Source organism: Carex rostrata, chromosome 9, assembly GCF_964058835.1.
Source record: "Carex rostrata chromosome 9, lpCarRost1.2, whole genome shotgun sequence".
In the NCBI taxonomy this organism is placed as follows: domain Eukaryota; kingdom Viridiplantae; phylum Streptophyta; class Magnoliopsida; order Poales; family Cyperaceae; genus Carex; species Carex rostrata.
The window spans coordinates 2,511,454-2,536,272 of NC_135926.1; the positions used below are offsets into that span (position 1 = coordinate 2,511,454).

The following is a 24,819-nucleotide window of genomic DNA, read 5'->3' on the forward strand; positions in this document are numbered from 1 at the left end:
ACATGATAAGGGAGGCAACACGATGCTCTCTGTCACTCTTACATACTATAAAGCTCAATAATCGAGAAAGGACCATGTTAAGCATTGAAATGGCTCGGGTCCAACACAACATAGCTGATGCAGCTGTTAACACCTTTCCTGGTCCCCTGGACAAATGGCAAATAGGCCTAAGGTCATGACAAAATAGGAGAATATACTCCTGGAGGCTGAGAGCACGCATTCCCTCATACCTCATCCATATGGCAGTAAATCAAGGGCTATTGATGCCCAGAGCTGTTGTTAATGCAATCTAAGGGCTCAAATGCATCCAACACACTCAAATGACATGGAAAAGTATAATTGGGTGATCCCCTGCCTTGATGGCATTCAAATAAACATAAATCAACCAGAGGCATTTCATCAAGCACCTCTGGCCAAGATGAGACCACCTCAGCCCTACCAAATCCTGAGCTGAGCTCTTAGCCTATAAAAGGGCACCCCAAATGAAGTTTAAGACACCCCACAGCTAGAGAGAAAACACACACATTGAGCTCTGAGCATACAACTACACATTACACACACATTTACACACATACAAGTGGTGCACACACACACCATAAGCTTCCTCTGTGAGTACAAGTCTAATTCATAGGTAATTAGGGCTTGGATGCAATGTAAAGTCCCTAGGGACCTTGTTTGTACATTATTTTCATTAATAAAGCTTTATTTCTAGCCATTTGATCTTCTTTTCTTATAGCACTTGCTTCTTTTCTGTTCTGATGCAATGATCTCCTTTAAAAACACTTAAATAATGTATTTAAACATTAAAAACATAAAATGTATTGTTTTGACACAAACCTTTCATAAAAAGTTATATTTTTGTACACTTTTCTCTATTTTCTTTCATTTTCTTCTTCTCTGCCTCCCTTGATTCTTTTTGTAAATTAATTAGAGGTAAAGATGAGTGTAGTGAGCCATAGGCATCCTTGCTCATCTGACCCTTTGATCTCTTTACAAAAATAATCAAAAGAAGGGAATAAAGTGACTTTGAATAAAAGATAAATACACAAGGGTTGTTTAAAGTGAGCCACAGGCATCCTTTGCAACTCTCAACCTAATGATCACTTGAGAAGGCCTAATTGCAAATAAAACTAGAGAAATAGTGAGGTTATGCTACCAAAAATGGCTAATTTTATTATTTCCAAGGGTTTATTTGCAAATAGTGAGAAACTGAGGTTCAAAGTGTAAAAAGACAGCAATTGTATTGCCATATGTCATTTACATCTATGAATCCATGAAGTTTTGGTGATAATGCCTCTTGAAATCAAGTGAGAAGGTATAAAAACATGGTTTTAAAACAATCAGGGACTTCCCTACAAAATTACAAGTTCTGACATGTTAAAAGTACATTAAAATGATGATTTTATAAACTTTGAACCCTTTGATCTCTATTTTTCACTTTTCTGGTATGAGAACAGTGGCTAAATGCCCTTGAAAACTTGTATTGGACCAAACCAGACCTTGAATGAACTTGTACCAGTCCCTGGTACCATGGAAAACCTAGCTTCAGCACTTAATTGCATTAGAAGCACAACTGGTACAGCATAAGCATCCAAAAAAACAGTAAAATGACCCCTGCTGATAAATCTGACAGCTCAGATCAGTACAAAAGTCAAAATGAAAATTGGACTTCACAGCTAGATAGAACACATAAAAACACACAAAATTGATATAAACTTCATCTCATTTGGACATTCCTATGAAAAGTTATGAGGTTTCAAAGTTCATCTTTTTAAAATGGAAATTCTGTATTTAAAATGGTAAAATTACCATGAATACCCCTGAACTTGATCAAGCCATTTGACTGAGTAAGTGAGCTCAGAAAAATCCCAAATTTGGAACAAAAATCCCTAACATGTATATCTTTGAATCTGTGAAATAAAAACCACATGTCCTGTACAAGATTCAAGAGAAAATGATTTAGAAATATCAAAATATATATGTTCTTTATGCCAACTTGATCCAGATTCTGATCTAATGCAAACCAAAGCTCCCAAATTCTTCCAATACAATCTAAATGACATAAAAGGCATCTCTGAATGTCCAATTTGACTTGAAATCCATTGTACCTGCTATTGGTACCAATTCGGTACTGGAACCGAAGTGACAAAACCTAAATCATACCCAAAACCTATTTAAATGGGAAATTTATGCCTCTAGAGCCTTCTATAGTCTCATACGATCTTAAACAACCAATTGATTGAAAGGAATCGCAAAGAAATCGATAGAAATCGATCTGGGACTCAATCGGTACCGATTGGTACTGTAGATGCCTATTCCGCCGCCTCCGATGGTCGCCGACGGCCGACAATGGTACCAATAGACTCCTGACAGCCTCACGATCACAACCATGTCTTTGGCCGGCGCCGCCGTGGCCTAGATCGGCCGGAAGGAGTTCATCGGGGAAGAACCCTAGCTGAGAAACCCTTCTGCACGAATCTTGAAGCAATCTCTGTGATTAACGGCCCATGTTCAAATTGATAAATCAAACGGCTCCTGACAGCATGGGACCCCTCTGTCAGTGGCTCAAGTGAATTAAAATGACATGGCACTAATCTCAAAGCCCAAATGGATCAATCTAAAGCCCTGTACATTAATTGATAGCCTAGTGCACATCTCAAAGGCCCAAAGCCCGAATCTTGAAGGCCCAACACCAATCTCAAAGCCCAGAAATGATTAAACAAACTTCTTTTACATATAAACCCCTCTGTTTATTTAAAATATGCAGAGAAGCCCCTATAAATTTACAAAGAGGCCCCTGTCAGAATAAAAACTTCTCAAACAAGCCCTTGAAGGCCCAAATTTCATTCCAGACCCTGTTAAAAGCCCAAATCACAGCCTCAGGTCCCTGAAAATTTACAAACAAGTCCCTGGAAGTATAAAATCCTCACAAATAAGTCCTTTTAAGTCCTTTTTGACCTTAACTTTTTCATACTAACTCCAAATCAACTCAAATCAGTCCCAAATGAACCCAAATTCAATTTTCTATAATCTTAAATGATATTTGAACATATTCATGTCCCACAAATAATCTGAAATGACCAAAATGCCCCTCTCTCGACATATCTTTATAAATAAAAATATAAAAATGACATCCAAATGCTCTTTTCATATTAAAAACACATAAATGATATTTCTCAATAACTTTCTCACATTTTAAACATATGAAATCCATGTCTTCATGCATACATCATGACAATCAATCAAAACATGCCTATAAATTAAATGAGAACCAACCACATGACCAAAACAAACTATACATGAGCCCTTTTAGCCCCGTTATTCAATTCAACCTAAATAGGCACAAATCCTGGAATGCATGAGGTCTTCAGATAGACCCGAAAGGTCTTTCTGATGTAATTAACGGCGGGGGCTTGCGCCCGTCGGGAGTAAAACGTCCCCACAATCGAAAATAATAAAACCTCCGACAACCGATCATGAACGTAAGTTCGTCACAAGGGGTGAACCAGGAGGAATGCAGGAAGCAAATTCCGAGTGAATCCCTTCCCCTGAGTTCGGTGTCCTGCTCACATTCAAAGAAACAGAGCACTGAACCCAGCTGGGAATATTTCCACTCACCCACACTTAAGACATCCCGCACCGTTAGCTAACCTGACGCCGTGCAACTTTCTGCGCCCTACACTAACAAGAATCAATTTGCCACGCACGGCCCTGCAAATGCGAATGGGGATTAGAAAGGGCTAATATTTTCTGACAAAAAGACTTTATCGAGGGCACTTGAAGAGTGGCACATCACTCACTTTGTTCAAATGAAAGTGAACAAGTCTGAGGCTTGCCGCTATACTTGTGTTTGTGTTCAAAGTGATTGTAGTTGGAGGCTACACGCACACAGACCGAAAGGAGCTACACATTTTTTGGTTAGTCAATACAATGGGTCTCATAATTGTGTTATTCCAATAGGTAACAACATGCACCGAAATTGCACATCTGCTTTAATTTGTGAGAAGATACTTCCAACAATGAGAGCATCATTATCAATGAGTGTAAAAGAAATTCGACTCAAGATCAAGGATGATTTGAAAACAGATATTAGTTATGATTTAGCATGGAAAGCACGCAATAGAGCATTGAAAATTGTTTATGGTAGTTGGGAAAAGTCTTTTTCTGATTTACCAAGGTACTTGTCTATGATGCAAGCTTCAAATCCAAGTACTGTTTGGACCACAAACCTGCTTCGGACAAGGACAGATGTGCAAAAATTTAGGCGAGTCTTTTGGGCCTTTGGCCCTTTGATTGAGGACTGGAAAAATTGTCGACCGGTGGTTAGTGTTGATGGCACTCATTTGTATGGCAAATATGAGGGATGTGCATTAATTGCTACGAGTATTGATGCTAATGGGGGGCTTTATCCGATTGCTTTTGCTATTTGTGATAAAGAAAATGGAGATAATTGGGAGTGGTTTCTTCAATCATTGAAAGAGTTCGTCACACGTGAAAGGAAGGTTTGCATCATATCTGATCGTTTTTCTGGTAATAAAGCGGTGGTTCGTAGAGTGTTTTCTCCTGATGAAGGTCATGCTCATCGTTGGTGTTTGCGTCACATCAAGGCCAACCTTAAGAAGATAGGTATTAATGATAAAGTAGTATTGGATAAATTTTATAGGATTGGTTGTGCAAATGAGGTTGTAGAATTTAATAGACTAAAAGAGCAATTGAAATCTGAGTGTGTGGATGCTTGGAAATGGATAGAGGAGAATATAAATGAGGACCGTGAATATTGGGCATTAGCATTTGATGGTGGAAGGAGATATGGTGTTATGACCACTAACTGGTCTGAGAGCCTTAACTTGGTACTTAGAGGTACTCTATCACTACCTGTCACTGCATTTGTTGCTGCTACGTTTTACCGAGTAAACCAAGCTTTTGTCGAGCGTAGCGAGGAAGGTAGAAAAATGACAACCCAATTGTGCCCTAAAATTCTTGACAAAATACGTCCTCGACAAATTTCATCTCGTGGGTACCAGGTATGTCGGTTTAGTCCATGTGAATTTGAGGTCAATACTGGAACCTCAAGGTATCCGGTTAAAATAAACGGAAGGTCATCGGAATGTGTATGTCAAGGATTTCAACTGACCGGTCTTCCTTGTAGTCATATGTTGGCTTGTTGTGGGGAACAATGGCATAGAGCAGACTTTCACACATTTTGTCATGATTGGTATTTCACTGATATGTATCGAAATGCATACTCGATTCGGTTTCATCCCGTACCAGATAAGAGATTTTGGCCGAGCATTGAAGGACCAACTGTGCTCCCTCCTGCACTTAGGAATAAAAAAGGTCGTCCAAAATCAACTCGCATACGTAATTCAATGGACGTGAGAGAAGAAATTGGTACAACAAAGCGTAAATGCTCACATTGTAGTGAGCTTGGCCATTATAAAAAAAGATGTCCGCGGCTTGGCAAAACTAGAGGTAATGTGCATTTTGTTATTTTATTTATTTCAAATATTAATTATTATTTTTCTAACAAGTAACATATGCAGGTGTCACAACTGGAGATCGCATTTAGTGTTGAAAACTGAAGTATGCTTAACATTATTCTTATTCTAATGTGAGATTTCTTGATCATTTAGAATTTATTAATTACTAAATAATTTTTGTATGAAGTTGTCATGTAATCTGTAATTGATATATTTCCATGTAATGTGGCTGGTTAATAATCTAATGAGAAGAAAAATTAAATATTACTATAACAAATCCAAAAATATAAGGAAAATGTAATATTCAGTTGATAAATTATCTTGTGTTATCCTTTTAAGTTAGTTGTAATACTATTTGAACTTTAGCTCTGTATAACTTGGCTTTCATTTGTATTTATATTCATAAGATCTGCTCATTGTTGGATTTAGAAGGCTTTTTAAATGTATCTCTTTTTATTGCAGGAATTTTGGAAATTTGATACAAGCATGAAAGGTTAAATAGAAGACTACGAAAATAGTTTATGATTTATATTTTATAATGATATTGAATGTTATTTTTCTTCTATTTTTGTTTTGCTGATGTAGTAATTTAGTAATATAATATATTGCAAAAATATTTGGAGACCATTATGAGTTTTTTGTTTTGGAAACTTTCTAAAGTTTTGTCAATTCTAACCGCTTGTGATTCAAATCAGCTTGTGTTCTCATAAAAAAAAACTCTCATAAAAAAATTGGCAGAGGGGCATGTGTTTAGCGTAGGAATTAATCAGAAAGGAAGGGATTTTGGGGAGGTAAAGAGAAGGGCTGGAGTAACTCAAGGGTAAGGAGATTTTTTGCTCTGCTGAGACCCAGAAGGTTATTTTGACAAAGATTTTGGAGAGAAGGTATTTTAGCAAACTTTTTTCAAAAGTAGGTTATTTTGTAAAATTTCCCGAAAGATAAAAGAAAGGGAATGCAATAATGATCTTGTTAGAGAAGAATAGTAAGGAAACTGATTAAGGGTAATTGTGATTGAATATATAGCAACTATATGTGGACAGATTGATGAAAGACTTGACTAATTAGAATGCAATTATTAAACTAATGTATTTATTGCCATCTTGAATAATCAGCGGATCCAATAATCAAGAGTGAATTGGAAGGAAAATATTTATTGTCATTTTGAATAATCAACGGGATGCAATAATCAAGAGTGAATTGGAAGGAAAATATTTATTGCCATTTTGAATAATCAACGGGATGCAATAATCAAGAGTGAATTGGAAGAAAAATATTTATTGTCATTTTGAATAATCAACGAGATGCAAAAATTATTATATATACTTGCCAGTTTACACAAATATTATGTAAAAGTGTTTCATAAAAATCATAATATCTATTTTAACAAAGCTCGTATTACCTATTCATTTATATTAGAAATGAAAAATAAACGAATTCTGCAAATTGAGATTTAATTGTTTACCTCTAGCATAATTCTTAGAACGGAACAGTCAAATCAAATAAATTTTGTTTACCCTCTAGTAAGGAAATTGATTAAGGGCAATTGTAATTAATTGCGACTATATGTGGACAGATTGATGAAAAGCTTGACTAATCGTAATGCAATAATTAAACTGATGTATTTATTGCCATCTTGAATAATCAACGGGATGCAACAATCAAGAGTGAATTATTGGAAGGAAAATATTTATTGCTATTTTGAATTGTCAACGCGATATTGCAATAACTAAGATTTATTATCCTTCTTTATTTATTTTATATAGTTATGATTATGTATAAGAAGAATCATATATTAAATTTATCTAGACAAAGAAATAACTTAACTAAGATTTATTATCCTTCTTTATTTATTTTATATAGTTATGATTATGTATAAGAGAATCATATATTAAATTTATCTAGACAAAGAAATAACTTATCAGCAATAAATATTGAATTATAAATAACAGATAGATATAAATATGTGAAGTTACAAATTAAAGCCTAAGTTGCAAAAGGCACTATCAAAATCTAGGAACTAAAAGATTAAACTAAGTCATGGTTAATGCTAAATTAAACTTGACTTTGTAAATTTGAATATTTTTTGACCTTATTTCAAATTTATGTCAAGATTAATTTTCAGATTGCTTGTTTCTTGAGATTTCATTTCATAACAAATACTAAATGTAGATACATTAATGACTTAACTTTAATCAAATTAGTTTAACTGGTAAAAAAATTCACTCTCATGACAAATAAGGAACAAATGAAATAAGGAAACATAATTATATCGCTAAATTGGAGAGGGAGAAATAAGGAATGAATGAAATAAGGAAACAAATTATGTTGCTAAATTTCAGATTTATTTAATTTTAATTGTAACACATAGTGTGATGGCATGTGTGGCGATTATGTTTTTAGTTAAATTTAGACTTCTACACATGATTCAGATGTATTTAATCAAAAGAAGACATATTACGTAATTGGAGGGCTGGGATTAAATCTGAAATTTCAACTTTCAATCGTAGCCGTTGGCAGATCGAACACCCAACGTGCTTAATAATAGAATATGTGTGTGTGTGTGTGTATTTTTCAAATTACAATCACGCTATTAAATCATTTCACAGATTGGTAGCACAAAGTCGTTTGTTGCACTTTCAAAGAAAGGACCCGCTATCAGCATCATAGGCCTTCATTCACGCTAGCTACTCGGTCAGCAGGAAATAATAAAAGATAACAACATAAATTAATACCTGATTTCATTGAACCTCTATGTGCTCGCTAACAAGTATAATATAGATAAAACTGATATTTTGGTTTATTTAAATTTCTTTTTCAACTATTAATTAAAGCCCAAGAAAAATATACATATATAGGAAACCTAACTATACACTTCAATTTTTCAAAAGAATTAATAAAAAAATAAAGTACCAAGAAAGAACATGAAATAAACTAACAAAGGTAATTGATTATCTTAAAGAAATATTTGGTTTTATGTTGAAATTATATGATTTGAAAGTAATTAGAAGAATATATAAGAATTCATAAGAGAATATTAGTTTTGTTCATACAATAAGAATATATATATGGATTTGTTTATGTTTTAGAAATTAATAAATTCAATTTACGGGAAAGGAATTTATTTTTCTTTTTCTTAGAAAAATAGATGGAACCACATCAATAGTATGGTTCTAGTCGGTGCAAGTTTTTGGATCACAGATTTGTCTGAAAATTGTTGAACAAGTAGCAAGATAGAAGGCCTGCGATGCTGATGATAGCGAGCCCTTGTTTTAAATCGACAACACAATTTTTTGCTACTTCGTCAGTGGGAAGATTTAACAGAATAGTTATGGCTTCATGCAACATATGAAACTTCGAACCATATATGCAGCCCTATTCTGATTCTATAGTCTGTGTGTTGCATGAAGCGAAAACTGCTATGTTAAAATATTTACCTCAAAATAATAAAACACTGATATAGAGCGATTGTAATTGATAAGTATATCAAGAAACAACGAAAAGAATCATGCTCATATAAGGCACACAAAAAATGTGTGTAGAAGATTAATTGAATATGTAGAATAAGTAATGTGTCCACAATAGATTGTGAAAGATAAATGAAAGGGAATGCAATAATGATCTTGTTAGAGAAGAATGATAAGGAAACTGATTAAGGGTAATTGCGATTGAATATATAGCAACTATATGTGGACAGATTGATGAAAGACTTGACTAATTAGAATGCAATTATTAAACTAATGTATTTATTGCCATCTTGAATAATCAGCGGATCCAATAATCAAGAGTGAATTGGAAGGAAAATATTTATTGCCATTTTGAATAATCAACGGGATGCAATAATCAAGAGTGAATTGGAAGGAAAATATTTATTGCCATTTTGAATAATCAACGGGATGCAATAATCAAGAGTGAATTGGAAGAAAAATATTTATTGTCATTTTGAATAATCAACGAGATGCAAAAATTATTATATATACTTTCCAGTTTACACAAAAATTATGTAAAAGTGTTTCATAAAAATCATAATATCTATTTTAACAAAGCTCGTATTACCTATTCATTTATATTAGAAATGAAAAATAAACGAATTCTGCAAATTGAGATTTAATTGTTTACCTCTAGCATAATTCTTAGAACGGAACAGTCAAATCAAATAAATTTTGTTTACCCTCTAGTAAGGAAATTGATTAAGGGCAATTGTAATTAATTGCGACTATATGTGGACAGATTGATGAAAAGCTTGACTAATCGTAATGCAATAATTAAACTGATGTATTTATTGCCATCTTGAATAATCAACGGGATGCAACAATCAAGAGTGAATTATTGGAAGGAAAATATTTATTGCTATTTTGAATTGTCAACGCGATATTGCAATAACTAAGATTTATTATCCTTCTTTATTTATTTTATATAGTTATGATTATGTATAAGAAGAATCATATATTAAATTTATCCAGACAAAGAAATAACTTAACTAAGATTTATTATCCTTCTTTATTTATTTTATATAGTTATGATTATGTATAAGAAGAATCATATATTAAATTTATCTAGACAAAGAAATAACTTATCAGAAATAAATATTGAATTATAAATAACAGATAGATATAAATATGTGAAGTTACAAATTAAAGCCTAAGTTGCAAAAGGCACTATCAAAATCTATGAACTAAAAGATTAAACTAAGTCATGGTTAATGCTAAATTAAACTTGACTTTGTAAATTTGAATATTTTTTGACCTTATTTCAAATTTATGTCAAGATTAATTTTCAGATTGCTTGTTTCTTGTGATTTCATTTCATAACAAATACTAAATACAGATATATTAATGACTTAACTTTAATCAAATTAGTTTAACTGGTAAAAAAATTCACTCTCATGACAAATAAGGAATAAATGAAATAAGGAAATATAATTATATTGCTAAATTGGAGAGAGAGAAATAAGGAAACAAATTATATTGCTAAATTTCAGATTTATTTAATTTTAATTGTAATACATAGTGTGATGGCATGTGTAATGAGTATGTTTTTAGTTAAATTTAGACTTTTACATATGATTCAGATGTATTTAATCAAAAGAAGACGTATTACGTAATTGGATGGCTGAGATTAAATCTGAAATTTCAACTTTCAATCGTAGCCGTTGGCGGATCGGACACCCAACGTGCTTAATAATAGAATGGAGATATGCATAATGCAATAATCAAATGTATATCATACAATAGTCAATTTCGAATTTTGTTATATAGCATGAACTTAATTATAATTACTGAACTCGGATTAAGAATATACACGAACTATTTGTTGAGCTTCAATTTTCACAATAGCAGGATTAAAATAATTTCTAATCAGTAATAAATCAAGAGTGAGGCTATGGTACTATTCATAGCACGGATTGGTCTGTAGTAAGAATTAATATTTTTGTTTTCAAAATCCTAATAATCGTTTTGAACCTTTCAACATGGTCTCCATGTGAATATGTACTTATAAACTAAATTTTATATTTTTTAGAATTATTTTAATAATTTTTCAGGTAGAAAATCACGGTTTTTGAATGGGTAGAAAATCACTGTTTTTGGATGGTCTAGAATTTTCAAAATTCTACCCATCTGAAAAAATAGTAAAATATTCAAATAAAATGTAAAATTTAGTTTATAAGTACATATTCACATTGAGACCATGTTGAATGTTTCAAATCAATCGCTGGGACTTTTAAATCAAAAATTTGAGTCCATAATTTATGCCAATATGCGCTATGCATAGTACCATAGCCTCACTCATAAATCAATTATTAAAATTAGTCAATTAATTCATATATATTAATTTGTTAGTTTTGTAAGTTTTGTAAGTGGATGAAATGTCGATTATTAATTCAAAATTTGTTAATGTTATGGCTTGGGGTGGCAAAAAAGCTCATAGCTCATGGCTCGATCGTGACTCGCATCTGACTCACTTGCTAACATCTCGCTCGTTACTGGACTGAATGGTTAACGAGCCAGCTCGCTACTAGCTCGGTCCAAAATTAACGAGTTCAAACTGGGGCCTAGCTTGCTCGCCAGCTTGCTCGCTAGCTTGGTTAGGCATTAATTTGTGAATTTCTAGGAACTTGTGTGCATTTTATACTGTCTGCTAGCTCGGTCCAGCTCGGTTTAGCTACACCCAAAAAGTTTTTAGAATTTATTTTCTTCTTAAAACAAGATTCAAATCAGACCTAGCGAGCTAGCTCGGACTGGCTTGTCACGATTTCAAGCTGAGGTTTTAGCTCGGATTCCCTAGGTCCATCTTGCTCGCCTGTAACTCGGTCCAAAATTAACAAGTTGAGCTAGGATCTAGCTCAGACTGAGCCAGCTTGTTGTCACCCCTAGTTATGGAGGTAGAACATGACGGGTTAGGATAACTTTTTAAAGAGGCTAAATAGATGATAAATGTCAATTGAAAAGGAGACTTCAGATTGACCCAATTAAACTCCGAGCAAGAATAAGGTGCCATATATAGAGGATGAGCACCTTGCTATTTTTTTATCATAAGTAACAAGTTTCTGATATTACAAGGAATATTCTAATTGCATTAAAATAGGCAGTTTTAATGGTATATTTTAAAAATTAGTAAAGGAAAGAAAATCACATGAACATAATTAAAATCTTATGTATGTTGCATTCTCATAAAGGCATATACATATACTATAGGTTCTCAAGAAACAAACAATCAAAATCAATTGACGAAGGAAGAAGGGTCAAGCTAGTTGATTGTTTGAAGGATTATAAATTGCCATACAAAGGGGGACAATGGCCATCTGTTACCTCTCTCTCCATTTCTCTTTGATACCCGCAATGCACATTGTTTTTTCTCCTTAAAATTGATAACATGAAGTCACAACTTCACAAGCAACTCATAATTGCTATTTTTCTATTTGCATCCTCACCGCTTACCTGGTCTAAGGATACCCTACTTCCCGGACAAAACATTACTAAAGGACAATATCTCATCTCATCCAACAACGCATTCACGCTAGGCTTCTTCAATCCCGACTCCTCCACTGATCTTTTTATCGGTATATGGTTCAGTGTTTCACGAGAAACTGTTGTGTGGGTTGCCAACCGAGATAATCCCTTAAACAACAGTTTTGGAATACTAACCATACATAACAGCGGGTCTCTAGTGCTATATGATTCATCTGAAAGGATGGTCTGGTCATCTAGTACTAACTCGACGAGTATTACAAATGATATTAGTACGATATTGCAACTGAATGATTCAGGCAATCTTGTACTGAAAGATCAAACAAGTAATACTATCATATGGAAAAGCTTTGATTATCCAACAGACTCATTGATTGCTGGGATGAAACTTGGCAAGAACTTGACAACTGGATTTGAAACAGTGCTTTCTTCATGGAAAAGCAGCAGCAATCCATCAAAAGGAAACTACACGTGGAAGCTGGACACTGAAGGTGCTCCAGAGATTGTCTTATTGGACCATGATCAAATTAGGTTCAGAACTGGAACGTGGAACGGGATATATTTTAGTGAGATGACCCAGATGTTAGCTTATAATGATATGTTTACTTTCTTGTTTGTGTGGGATAAAGATGAGGTTTCATATGAATTCGAGGCTAAATCAACCTCGACTTTGTCCCGAATATTCCTGAATGATGATGGTATATTGAAGCGGTTGGTTTGGTATGCAGATCAACAGAGTTGGAAGGACTACGGGTCAGGACCACAAGATGAGTGTGATTACTATGGGAAATGTGGTGCTTTCAGTATATGTCAGCCTGATAGTATCACCATTTGTAGTTGTCTCGGAGGATTTGAGGCAGTGACACAAACCGAGTGGAACATGAGAGATTATTCAGGAGGGTGCAAACGACGAACCCCAGTAGGATGTCCTGGTAACACTGATGGGTTTTATGCGCTAAAAGCGATAAAGTTACCATATTCCCATAATGCAACTGTAGATGCTAATATAAGTGTTGAGGAGTGCAAGAGGAGGTGCTTGATGAATTGTTCATGCTTTGCTTATTCCCCTTCAGATATAAGGGCAAAAGGAAGAGGGTGTGTTATGTGGAACACTGCACTGGTTGACATCAAGTATGACATTAGTGGGATAGACATCCTATATGTGAAGGTTTCAAAGTCTGAATTGGGTACAATTATTTTTCTTTCTATTTTAAATTTTAATCATGAAGTCATTTATTATTGAAAAAAAGTATTTGAGGATTTGTCCACATGTAAAAGCAACAAATCTTAACAGAAATTGTCCGGATGCCAATATAGAGTTCTGAAGCATGTAGAATTGCTAAGATCTTCTTGTCATGAATTGTATCTCTTCTATTGAAGAAAAAAAGAAATTGGGTTTTCATAAGTGCCTCTATAAATGCAGGAACAAGTAACAAAAGGAAGCTAGCAATAATAATCGGAACAATAACAAGCATCGTACTATCAGTTCTTTTAACATGCTTATTTGGATATCTACTCAAGAGGAAGAAGATGAGATATGCAAAACAAGGTAAACAGATTGTGAAAATCAAATTTACTGTGTCTTTGTGATCTCTAACCTTCATAATTTATATAGAAATCATATTTTCTACAGATAAAACCAAAAAGTCCGTGGCACAAAATGACTCGTTCAAAGGTACAGACCTCCCTATTTTTGACATGGAGACGATTTTGCAAGCCACTGACAATTTTTCAATAACAAATGAAGTAGGAAAAGGCGGTTTTGGCATTGTTTACAAGGTATTCCTTTTATTTGAATCCTGCTCATGTTCTTCTTTAAAAAGACTTCTGACAATCTACCTTTTTCAAAAATAATCTCTCAAATTAATATATTTTGGATGACTAGGCGAGATTAGCATCTGAAAACAAAGATAGATGTAAAGTTTATTTGTGTTAACTGTTAAAGCATGCTGAAAGTTAACTAGTTATTAATCAAAATGATAACTTACTATATATTAGGGCAAGCTCCCTTGTGGCCAAGAAATTGCAGTGAAACGGCTCTCCATGAATTCATCACAAGGATTGAACGAGTTCATGAATGAAGTTACACTGATTGCCAAGCTACAACATAGGAATCTTGTTAAACTCCATGGATGCTGCATTGACAACGAGCGAATATTAATCTATGAGTTCATGACCAACAAAAGTTTAGATTTCTTCATATTCAGTACGCAACTGATTTCATTATTGATTAATTGTTTATGCTATTTGATCATTTATCAATTTATAATACCAAATACAAATGTTGATTTCAACTCTAACCTACAAATCTTACCTGGTAGAAGTTGTTTACAATTCATGGAACTTGCAACAGATGCAGAGAATCGTGCCTCTTTGAGTTGGAGAACAAGATTGGAAATTGTAACAGGGATTGCAAGAGGGCTTCTCTACCTTCATCACGATTCTAGATTCAACATAATCCATAGGGACCTCAAAGCAGCAAATGTTTTGTTAGATGAAAAGATGAATCCTAAGATTTCAGATTTCGGCACTGCAAGATTATTTGAAAGAGAACAGGCAGTAATAAGCACAGAAACAGTGATTGGCACTCGGTATGTACATTCAATTTCATGCTGCATGCATATGGAATATGTTCAACTGTTTTGCTTATATATTTCCTCTATTTGTATTTCTTATATATGAAGTGGATATATGTCTCCCGAGTACATCACAGAGGGTAAATTTTCTGTCAAATCTGATGTGTTTAGCTTTGGAGTAATACTCCTTGAGATTATAAGTGGCAAGAGGAACCAGGGGAATCATAACCTACTTGCATATGTAAGTAATAATCTCGTACTTTCTTTTAAATAATTTATATAGCACAACTGATGTGATCAAAGATAATTGCTAACACATACCTCATTCATAATTCACACTCTAGGCTTGGAAATTTTGGGAGGAAGAAGACATATTGAAGCTACTTGATAAAGCAGTAGAAAGCCCAGTTCTTACAACAGAGCTATCAAGATGCGTGCATGTAGGACTTTTATGTGTGCAAGAATGCCCCGATGATAGGCCATCTATGTCATCAGTTTTGATGATGCTATCATGTGACAACCTAGAGCTACCAGCCCCAAAGAAACCCTTAATTTGCAGTAGCAATATTGGAGTGTCCACTACTGATAGCAACTCCTACAAGTATGACTTGATTAGTGGAGACCAATTGACTATAACAAGAGTAGAAGGTCGCTAGAGAATGTAGGAGAAAGTAGCGAGGCTCTCATGAAAATGCTCCTACATTTGAATAGCAAAGATGAGTGTTATTTGGGATTTGTTAGGAATTTATATGGATGTTAGTTGTCAAGATTGATATTACGATCCTCCTAAATTACAATGCTTTTTTCGGGCCCTAGTAAATATATAGTTTAGTGCTCAAACTAGATAAAAGTTTGAAAGTTTTAGCCACAATTGGGCATAGCTAGCAACTAAATGTATATAATTAAGAGCAAGAGAATTACAAGTTGAATATATAAATGCTGCAATTGGGCACATGAAAGAAAGAACAAGTCATTCATCACTGTCCGGGTCCCAATCATCAGCTCAAGGCAAAAACCATGGGCCATGTTCCGACTTACTGTCCCAATACCGCTAGCCTGTTAGACCTCATCCTCCATCATATCTTCAACAGTTAGACTGTCAAGCACTCAAGCGCACAGTTCTATTGACCTGATAAAATGAAAATAAGTAAAATATCAAGACTAAGTACCAAGAATGTTAGGGAGTTGTACGTTTGACACAACAAAATATCATGAAACAGTAATTGCTTTTGATACATCATTGACTTAACTAAAATATACAAAGTTTCTGCAGAAGAAGACCAGTGCTATAACAAATAATGAATCCACCAATTGAGCTGAATAGGGGTGATCTTGGGTCAAATAAAAATGTTAGAGAATCGAGATGACAACATAATAGAATGAAAAAAATAGCAATAGAAGTTTATGCGAAGGTTGTAGTTTCCCTTCTCATTCCACCTGTAGATGCAATTTTTTTTTTTCTTTTTGTAATTTTTCTTAGAGAACTTGTCTATTAATTGAAGAAATAGTCAGTGCAAAAGTGAGGATATCATCAAAATATCCAATCCTCGCATACTGTTTGGCATTCCATCCCCCTGTGATGTCAATAGTGGCTAACTCTCCACGCCGATTATAAATGGAAGTACATATGCTCTCTGATTAAAAATCTACAGAATCATATAGCTCCGCCACAATGACTCTCGCTTCTAGATTTTGGTATTTTAATTTCCGCTTTATTGCCTTGGTATGTTTACAGGAGACTGGTGGGTCGCCATAACTTCCAACGCTGAATCATCCCAAAACCCCACCAGTTATAAACCTTCTCTGCAGCGCACCAGTAGATGCATGAAGCCAAATCAGCCCTGTCAATATCTTTACCTGGTCGCTCTACAATTGTAATTTGGATCGGGCCTTTGATGGCCCCACCAAGTTAACGGAAGCCTAATAATGTAAAATCTAAAACCCCCCCAAGTCCCATTTAAAATGCACTTGCGAAGAAGAGGACCTCTGTTTTGCATCCGTTTTTTTTTTTTTTCCTACCATCCTCAAAAATCAGAATTAAATGAATCAGATTTCAGATTCCGCCACGTTCGCACTGTGGATCTGCGGATGGATCGCCAACCCGTTCGCGAAATGGATCTGCGGACTGACCCGTTCGCACCGTGGATCTGCGCACTGACACGCTCGCTTTGACCCGCTCGCGTCATGACCCGCTCGAGTGACCCGTTCGCACTATGGATCTGCGCACCGACCCGTTCGCACCGTGGATCTGCGGACGGGTCAACCCGTTCGCAGATCCACGGTGCGAACGTGGCGGAATCTGAATTCCGATTTTTCGGATGGTATTCATTTAATTCTGATTTTTTAGGGTGGTAGGAAAAAAAAAAACGGGTTTTGCATAAAGGCAAATGACAAAAATGTCCTTGTTCTTTCTAATAAATTACCTGATTTAATCCAATAGACAAATGACAAATGCTAATATAAGTGTTATGATTTCTCTCTCTCTTTTTTTTGTGAGTGTTCCACATTTCACCAAAACAAAACAACAACTTGATTCACCAAAGGACAAGAAGAAAAATTTCGCCATCAATCCTTCTCTTCCTTTTTTATGCCAATTTCATTAATTGTAATTTCTCCTTTTTTTTTCTTTTTTTTTGCTTTTTAATGAAGGAGTCGTTATTTTGTTATATTGAAATATGGGATTTGATGAAAAAAAAAAAATTGCAAGAAAATTGGCGGAAAAAATGAAAAAAAAAAAAAGGATGGCCAGAAAAATAATTCACGTCCTTGTTGTTAGACTATCATTAAAATAGAAAGTGTTGCCAGTGCATATCAATTGAATAGTTTTATTTTTATTTTCTCGAGATCTTTGCAAACTTAATCGGAATCTGTCTTCCACCGCGTGCAACACGAATTCAGATCCAGTCACGTATTACTTGACCCGGTAGAATGAGATTCAGACTGTTTATTTTAATTTGACATGAAAAACTCCATGCATTCAAAGCAGGTCTGGAAAAAAAATCGATCAGCTAGAATTTCCTTAGATACATGTGGTACCTGAGTTGATACCGACTCGTGCAGCACAGCCGAGAACAGACACTCGATAGAAGGTAGAATACTAAATCTCCTATACTCAAATTTTTACAATCCATCTCTTTACAGATAAGATGGTTTAGCACAGTCAATGTCTTTTAGATGAAACGAAAGTGTGATGCAATTAGTCTTACTAGAGGAAATCAATTTAGATGAGCTGCGGGATATATAAAAGAAATACTTGGATTAAGATAAAATAGATATAAAACACTCTTTTGACAAAATAGATATTTTCTTATTCTCTTACATTCAAACAAAAAAATATACAAATTCATATTAACTTTTTACACACTCTACTCTCACTAAATAGCATTTAACTCTCTCATTGGCTTTCTCTATTTCGTAAATACGAATTTTTTAACACAACCTAGAAGACTAAAAAAATGACTTCACAACTTACTGTCTCTAACATTAATTAACTCTTACAACCGAACTTATTTACTATTATGGGAAGAAAACGGAATAAAACAGAAAATGATCACTGGAATAGTGGTAGTAGATACAAATGCTAGTGGAAAACACAGATGACAGCACAGCAGTGAGTGATGCATCTTCACACAAAATTCAAATGCATAAACACTACAACAGGGTCAGAAAAAAATATTCTTAACTGAACTATTTCAATTTCATAACCGCCACAGCAACAAATGTAAATCATCACTAATCTCAGCTGGAAAAACCAACGAAAACACCTTTTTAAGTTTTAGATCTTGAGCTGATATAGAGAAGAAATGAAATATACCTCCGTAAAAACACCATTCAAAAGTTAAATTTCCCACACACCAAAACCAAAAGAGCTGAAAAAAATGCAGCTGAATTTTAGCTCCAAATACTACATCTAGCTTTAATAAAAGATCATAAAATTAGCACCTAAATCTACATTTTGCACCTGAAACCCTATATTTTGGTCACACAAAACCTTATAAATGGTTATCAACAAAAAAAGGAAACAGCTTTGAAAACTGTACACAGTGACGACCCCCCCCCACCCACCCCTTAAACCCTAAGATGATAACCACTCTTGAAGTTCCCTGGGCATAGCATTGTTGGTGCCGGTGCTTCAACCACCACTGAGTGTGACTCTGAGCAGCTCAGATGACTTCCAGGTGAGGTCGTTAACTGTGCAATGTCAGACTCAAGGGAATTGTGATTTCTTGGATTGTTGGATTTTAAATGACAGGTGTGAAAGCCAGGAGGTAATATTGGGTCGGGTTGAGAATTAAATTTGGCAGTGAATGTAGCGCTGAGCTCAACCCCACCTATCATGTCTATCTCCATATCCACGTCAATCTGTGCAAGTGTCAACAATTTGGTATAATTGGCATTTGGCGCAAGAATTTCAGAACTAGAAGAGAAGAAGTTTGTATGTAGATGCTACCAACGATAAGAAACCAACACATCTTAATTTAGTTGCAGTGTTTATTGTACCTCATTTGATGTGACTTGAGAACCACCACTTGCCCGGTTATGGATCTCCCTCTTTGCACTGGTGGTGGTACGGAAAGCAACTGGAGCTTGATTGGACACCTTTCCCTTATATCTTTGCAACAGACCCCAAAGATAATGTTCCCCATTTATACCTGTGTTAGGAAATACTTTTTTTTTTAGGAAAACAAACTTTTTCAAACTATAGCTGGTCAAACCCGACCTCAATGGGTATATAGTCTGGAACCAGACAAAGTGACTTTGATGTTTTTTTCCCTTGTGATTTCTACCGTAGAACACCAATTATGAAGTAGAAGTGAAGAAAGGGCAAAGCAAAAAAAATAATCAACAAATTACAGCCTCATCATGTTAAGTAAAGCATGCAAACTTATATGCCAAAAGAATTTCCGATAAAGAGGAAAGCAGAATCGTAGATTACATACATTGGTTATATTTGGGGAGTATTTGGGAAGGAAAAAGGCATAGACCGAGGATGCCTATTCTACCCAGCAGTACTTGATCAGATTTGTACAACCGCTCCACCATTCGATGAAACTTCTCTTTAGGCCTGTACATTAAAAAAATGGCACAATACAAAAATTCATGAGAATTACCAACATTTTCTGTTTTGTGTTTTTTAATCATATTACCTGTCAGATTCAGATGAGAACATATAGAAGCCAATATCCTCATGAGAAGGACATTGTAGTTTAAAGGCCTCAGGCCAGATTTTCGATATAGGTTTCACTATCAAAGAAATCTTTTGAGGCATTCCCTTTGATATTTCTTTAACTTTTTGTGATGCCTTTTCCGATAGGTGCACCTGCACACTGTGAGTATGACTCACATGCTCGAAGTAATTGATTACACCCCTGAAATATTAAAATAATTAGAATAAAAGTTACAAAAAGAACAGTTTAGCTGAATGTTGATAAAAACTGAAAAAAATTAGAGTGAATATGCTTACTTCCAAACCACCTCTGAAACAGGGAGGTTACTGAGCTTTTCTTTTTCAGACTTAAGCTCTCTATTTTTTTCACTTGCTTCTGTAACTGTCACAACATGGAATAACCAGAGAAATTACAAAGAGTTGAATTTCGTGGATTATTTGTCAGATGCATGAAAACTATAGAAATCAAAAGTACCCATGTCTCTAGTCATGACTTTCTTCTTTTTGTTATGGCAAGGCAAAGCCAAAAGATCCGTCATACACCTTGTCTTTGGCACCTTCTCTGGAACTTTATTCAAATAATAAATGCAAAAGCACAAATAAAAGATAACTTAGTGCTGCAAAGGCTGTAACGTGCAACATTTTATAGAGGTAATTAAAGTGTTGAATTCAAATGATGCAGCCGAAACCCAAAACCTGATGTCCCAATTCTGAAAGGTCCAAGGGGCCTAATCTGACCCAAAAACAAACCTGATCCTCAACCGACCCAGGATTTTGAATTTTTTTTTTTTAAATCAGGATTTTGAACTTTTGAAGTACTGTAAAACAATCCTGACCAAACCCAATCACTCAAAAAAACCCTAAACTAAAAGGACTCTGTTCTAATCAAAATTATGAAGCAACCAGAAACATACCTGAAGACTTTTTGGCGTAAAACTTTTTGTTATTCAATAAGGTGATATCTCTCTCAGAAATAAACTTCACTTTCCCTGTTTGAGGTGGTGCACGAGCTTTTGTTGGTGGCACAGATTCGAATTGCGCTCTATTCAGATGATGCTTGTCTAAATGGGAATTTCCCTTGGGGTCATTTAATGCTTGCTCATGGTCAATGCATTCTTCACAGTACCACAGTTCCGGAATTTCAGGTGGTAAAACTTTGAGGCAGTACCTGAAAATATTCCAAGAAAATGAACTGAAATGCAAAGAATGTTTGCTACATACCACACGATACACAGTAAAGAGAGACTTAGGATATGGCTAGTCTGTTTCATTGTGTATTTTATGTGGTTTTCAAGTTGGATTTATTGGATTCATTGTACTAGAGACTAGTTCAATGCTTATACCAGAGTTTTAACTCGAATGGTACCGAAATTCAAGATGGCAAATATTGGCATTTAAGGATAAGAACAAGATAGACATACACGTGTGTCGAAATCTTCTTGCATTTAGCACAAATAACAACAAGTTCTAAATTACCGGTACCACCACATGTGTGACAGATCTCACCCTGCAATTGTGCAAGATAAAAATTGAAATAAGAACAGTGACAGAAGCACAATAAATATTGTGACAAAAATGAGACAATGTAAATATGTCCCACTCCCACATTTTGAATATAGGGTTTCTTTCATGAAAGAGAAGTCCTTGTAACAACATTAAAGTACAATTTAACACCTGAACCTCTAATTAAAAGACCAATTGACTACAGTTATGTAACTAACTAGAAATTGAATAACCAAACAAACTCGTAACAAATATTAGATGAGCCTAATTGCAAAGTTCTGGGTTTGTTACTGAGTTAGAAATATTTCCCGCAAAGACAAGTTAATACAATCCATGCTTAACGAAAGCATGGCATGTGACAGGTATTTTCTTGAGTAGTAGTACCACTCTGTTCGAGACGAGTGAGCAAAGGCTCTCGACTAGGGATTCAAGAACGCCAGTGAAGAAAATCTTCTCTGCAATTAGAGTTTTTTTGCTGTACAAGGCATCTAAATAGACATGAATGCCAGGTTTAACACGAGCCCTTGTTTAAAAAAAAAAAAACTAGGGCTTTTGTTTCATTTTCTTCGCTTTCTCTAATTGTATTTTTTTTATTAGGTTTAATGAAAACATGGTAAGACCGACTACCTCATCAGAATAAAAACAAGAGAAAAGTTATTATGGACAAGATATAATTTTAAGGGTAGAACGGAAACCCTTTCCAAAGTAACTATAGATGAAATATAGGATTCACCTCTTCAAATTTCATCTTTTTTTTCATTAAAGCATAGAAATTCCTTTATTTCATTTAAGTGTGCAAAATTTATCAAAATGCCTCCTCCAAGAAAAGAAAAAACTGGGCGATTTTATATTTTTATACAAAAAAAAAAAAAAAAAAAATCTAACGAAATCGCTTCACCCGATACCGTGAAAAGAGTAAAGTTATAGAACTAAAGAGCCATTGTTTTCCAAAAAATAGGATGGTGGAGTTATTAAAAAGATAATTAACACATTTTAATTGAAAAATAAAGAAGAACGAGAACGAGAATTTAAGTGACATATGAGGAATTAGGTAAAAAACACTCACGTCGTTTCTCTCGGCCATGTTTTCGCCGAGACGCCGAGTGCAGGAGAGAGTCGAGAAGAGTGAGGCGATCGTGCGACAGTACCTCAATTCGTAACCGCGAATAGCGACTCGCTCTTGGGTCCCGCACTCCCGCTAACGACCGCAATTTTTATTGACAGCAAAAAAAATATTAAAAATATTAAAAATAAGAAATGTTGCAGAAAAAATTTAAAAATAAGAAGACAATATCATACTTCGGTTCTGTGGAAAAATAAAAATTAATTAATTTGCTGCGGGACGTCATGCGCTATATCAATCCAAAAAAAAAAAATAATAACTGAGACGCCATATCCTACATCAATCCCAAAAAATAAAACAAATCAACTGGGACGTCATACCAGTTCAACGGAAAAAAAAAAAAAAAAATAGAAACTGGGCCGCCACAGGCCACTATGATCCGTTAATAAATATATAAATTTGGTGGATGTCATGCTTTTCAATATTGGTACCTGATACAGACTTGAAACAAAAATTACCAAACATGAAATACAACAGGTACAAAAAGGTGATAAGGCTTTAGCTTAGTTAAAATTGATTGGCTTTATATTATCAGCCAAGAATAATAAATTTGATTGGGTTCACATCATAATTTATGAACTGTATAGAAGTATAGGTATTCCTAATTGTTAATTATGAATGGTGCCATCTGCCATGAAACAAATTCAATACATATTTATAAGTTTTAATACGTCCCAGTTAATTGGTTTTTTTATTTGGGGGTTGATGTAGGGCATGGCGTCCCAGTTATTTGTTTGTTTTTTGTTTTTTTTTATTGGGTTGATGTAGGGTATGGCGTCCCAGTTATTTATTTATTTTTTTTTGGTTGATGTAGCGCATGACGTTCCGCAGCAAATTAATTGTTTTTTTTTCTACAGAACCGAAGTATGGCATGGCGTCCCCCAAGAACGCTATAGCACAATACTGCCTTCTTATTTTTAAAATTTCTTCACAACACTTCTTATTTTTAATATTTTTTTTCCTATCAATAAAAATTGCGGCGGTAAAGATGAGAACTTTTATGATCGAATCCATCAGAAGTTGCATATTTTCTTCAAAACAAACTTTCAGTTATTATTATTTTATTTTTATTTTTTTGTCTTTTGTTAACAAGAAAACCGAGTCACGCGGAAAGCTAATCCGAGCTTTTTATCTGTAGAATTTTAAAAAAAAATAATATGATAAAAACGTTGCAGTTTACAATATTCTAACAGTGTTTCTTTTTAAGTAGATGCTATTATTTACTGTAATCACACAACCTGACAAGATACTTTGGAGATGCTATTCTTTAGGATCACAAATAATTTCTTTGACAACATATTGGTGCAAAGCTAATTTATATGACTCTTTCTTTAAATTATCCTTAATTTTGCCTATGGATGTGACTAATTTGTCTTAAGAAGACGTTATCATCCTCTCGGAGACTGATACGTCAATGGAGGAGAGCAGCTCATGGGATTCAGAGGCCAATCCATGCAGGGGCGGATCTACTGTAGCACAGGGGGGGTCAGCTGCCCCCCCGCTGAATTTTCAAAAATAGTGCTAAAAATCTGTTTTTCGGACCTCTGCCCCTCCCTGGAATTCAAATTGCCCCCTGTAGCCCATTTTGGAATTCTAATTGACAGAACGAAGCCCATATAAACTCTGAGCAAAACAAATTAGCGGAGCCCAAATAGGCGCTAATCCCAAATAGCGAAAATTAGTTGAACCAAAATGTTTTTATTTTTTATTTTTTTTTTAATTCAAAGGCAAGGGCTGCCAAGTTGAACCAAAATGTTGATTTCAAATTCCCTATAAATGTTGAATTGTTGATTTTTTTTCAAGTAATTTAGGATTTTTATTATATTGATTGGTATTTTTTTTTGTTATGTTGAATTGTACCCGATAAGCTATTGGGTTTGAATCGGATAAGCTATTTGCATCCGATTATTGCCCCGTCCTGACAAAAATCCTGCGTCCGCCCCTGGATCCATGTCTTGGTCTCGAAGGGTCAGACCTTTCTGAGTATCTCAAAGATAGGGCAGAC

The 24,819-nt window shown here is 34.7% G+C and overlaps 4 protein-coding genes across 4 annotated transcripts in view; 2 read left to right on the forward strand and 2 right to left on the reverse strand.

The window, feature by feature from the left end:
* LOC144559082 (Ribosomal protein S19e family protein) overlaps positions 1-17,204 on the reverse strand; it is a 99,780-nt gene extending 82,576 nt beyond the window's left edge. Inside the window, exon 1 of the mRNA XM_078308018.1 lies at positions 17,195-17,204. The gene's annotated coding sequence lies outside the window, so the exon portion shown is untranslated. The remainder of the gene's footprint in view (positions 1-17,194) is intronic.
* LOC144559730 (uncharacterized) lies at positions 3,706-5,610 on the forward strand. The gene is made up of 2 exons (XM_078308841.1): positions 3,706-5,472; positions 5,544-5,610. The coding sequence occupies exons 1-2, from the start codon at positions 3,810-3,812 to the stop codon at positions 5,567-5,569; spliced, it is 1,689 nt and encodes a 562-aa protein (XP_078164967.1). The 5' UTR covers positions 3,706-3,809; the 3' UTR covers positions 5,570-5,610.
* Positions 12,278-15,833, forward strand: LOC144559784 (receptor-like serine/threonine-protein kinase SD1-7). The gene is made up of 7 exons (XM_078308905.1): positions 12,278-13,632; positions 13,869-13,994; positions 14,079-14,224; positions 14,444-14,651; positions 14,799-15,036; positions 15,130-15,262; positions 15,366-15,833. The coding sequence occupies exons 1-7, from the start codon at positions 12,351-12,353 to the stop codon at positions 15,675-15,677; spliced, it is 2,445 nt and encodes an 814-aa protein (XP_078165031.1). The 5' UTR covers positions 12,278-12,350; the 3' UTR covers positions 15,678-15,833.
* Positions 17,205-18,822: 1,618 nt separating the features above from the next.
* Positions 18,823-22,857, reverse strand: LOC144559485 (flavonoid protein). Its single transcript, XM_078308508.1, has 9 exons — positions 22,758-22,857; positions 21,610-21,695; positions 21,103-21,356; positions 20,664-20,756; positions 20,486-20,570; positions 20,169-20,390; positions 19,962-20,086; positions 19,522-19,673; positions 18,823-19,383 (listed from the first exon to the last, which is right to left on the reverse strand). The coding sequence occupies exons 1-9, from the start codon at positions 22,773-22,775 to the stop codon at positions 19,090-19,092; spliced, it is 1,329 nt and encodes a 442-aa protein (XP_078164634.1). The 5' UTR covers positions 22,776-22,857; the 3' UTR covers positions 18,823-19,089.
* Positions 22,858-24,819: the final 1,962 nt, after the last annotated feature.

Bases quoted from the DNA above. Each gene is read 5' to 3' on its own strand.
- LOC144559730 (XM_078308841.1), top strand. From the start codon at position 3,810: ATGAAAGTGAACAAGTCTGAGGCTTGCCGCTATACTTGTGTTTGTGTT. The intron at 5,473-5,543 runs GTAATGTGCATT...TAACATATGCAG, and splicing joins GCGGCTTGGCAAAACTAGAG to GTGTCACAACTGGAGATCGC.
- LOC144559784 (XM_078308905.1), top strand. From the start codon at position 12,351: ATGAAGTCACAACTTCACAAGCAACTCATAATTGCTATTTTTCTATTT. The intron at 14,225-14,443 runs GTATTCCTTTTA...ACTATATATTAG, and splicing joins GTTTTGGCATTGTTTACAAG to GGCAAGCTCCCTTGTGGCCA. The intron at 15,037-15,129 runs GTATGTACATTC...TTATATATGAAG, and splicing joins GAAACAGTGATTGGCACTCG to TGGATATATGTCTCCCGAGT.
- LOC144559485 (XM_078308508.1), bottom strand. The intron at 21,357-21,609 runs GTATGTCTATCT...GAATATTTTCAG, and splicing joins AAGAAGATTTCGACACACGT to GTACTGCCTCAAAGTTTTAC. The intron at 20,391-20,485 runs GTAAGCATATTC...TTAATATTTCAG, and splicing joins GTTTCAGAGGTGGTTTGGAA to GGGTGTAATCAATTACTTCG.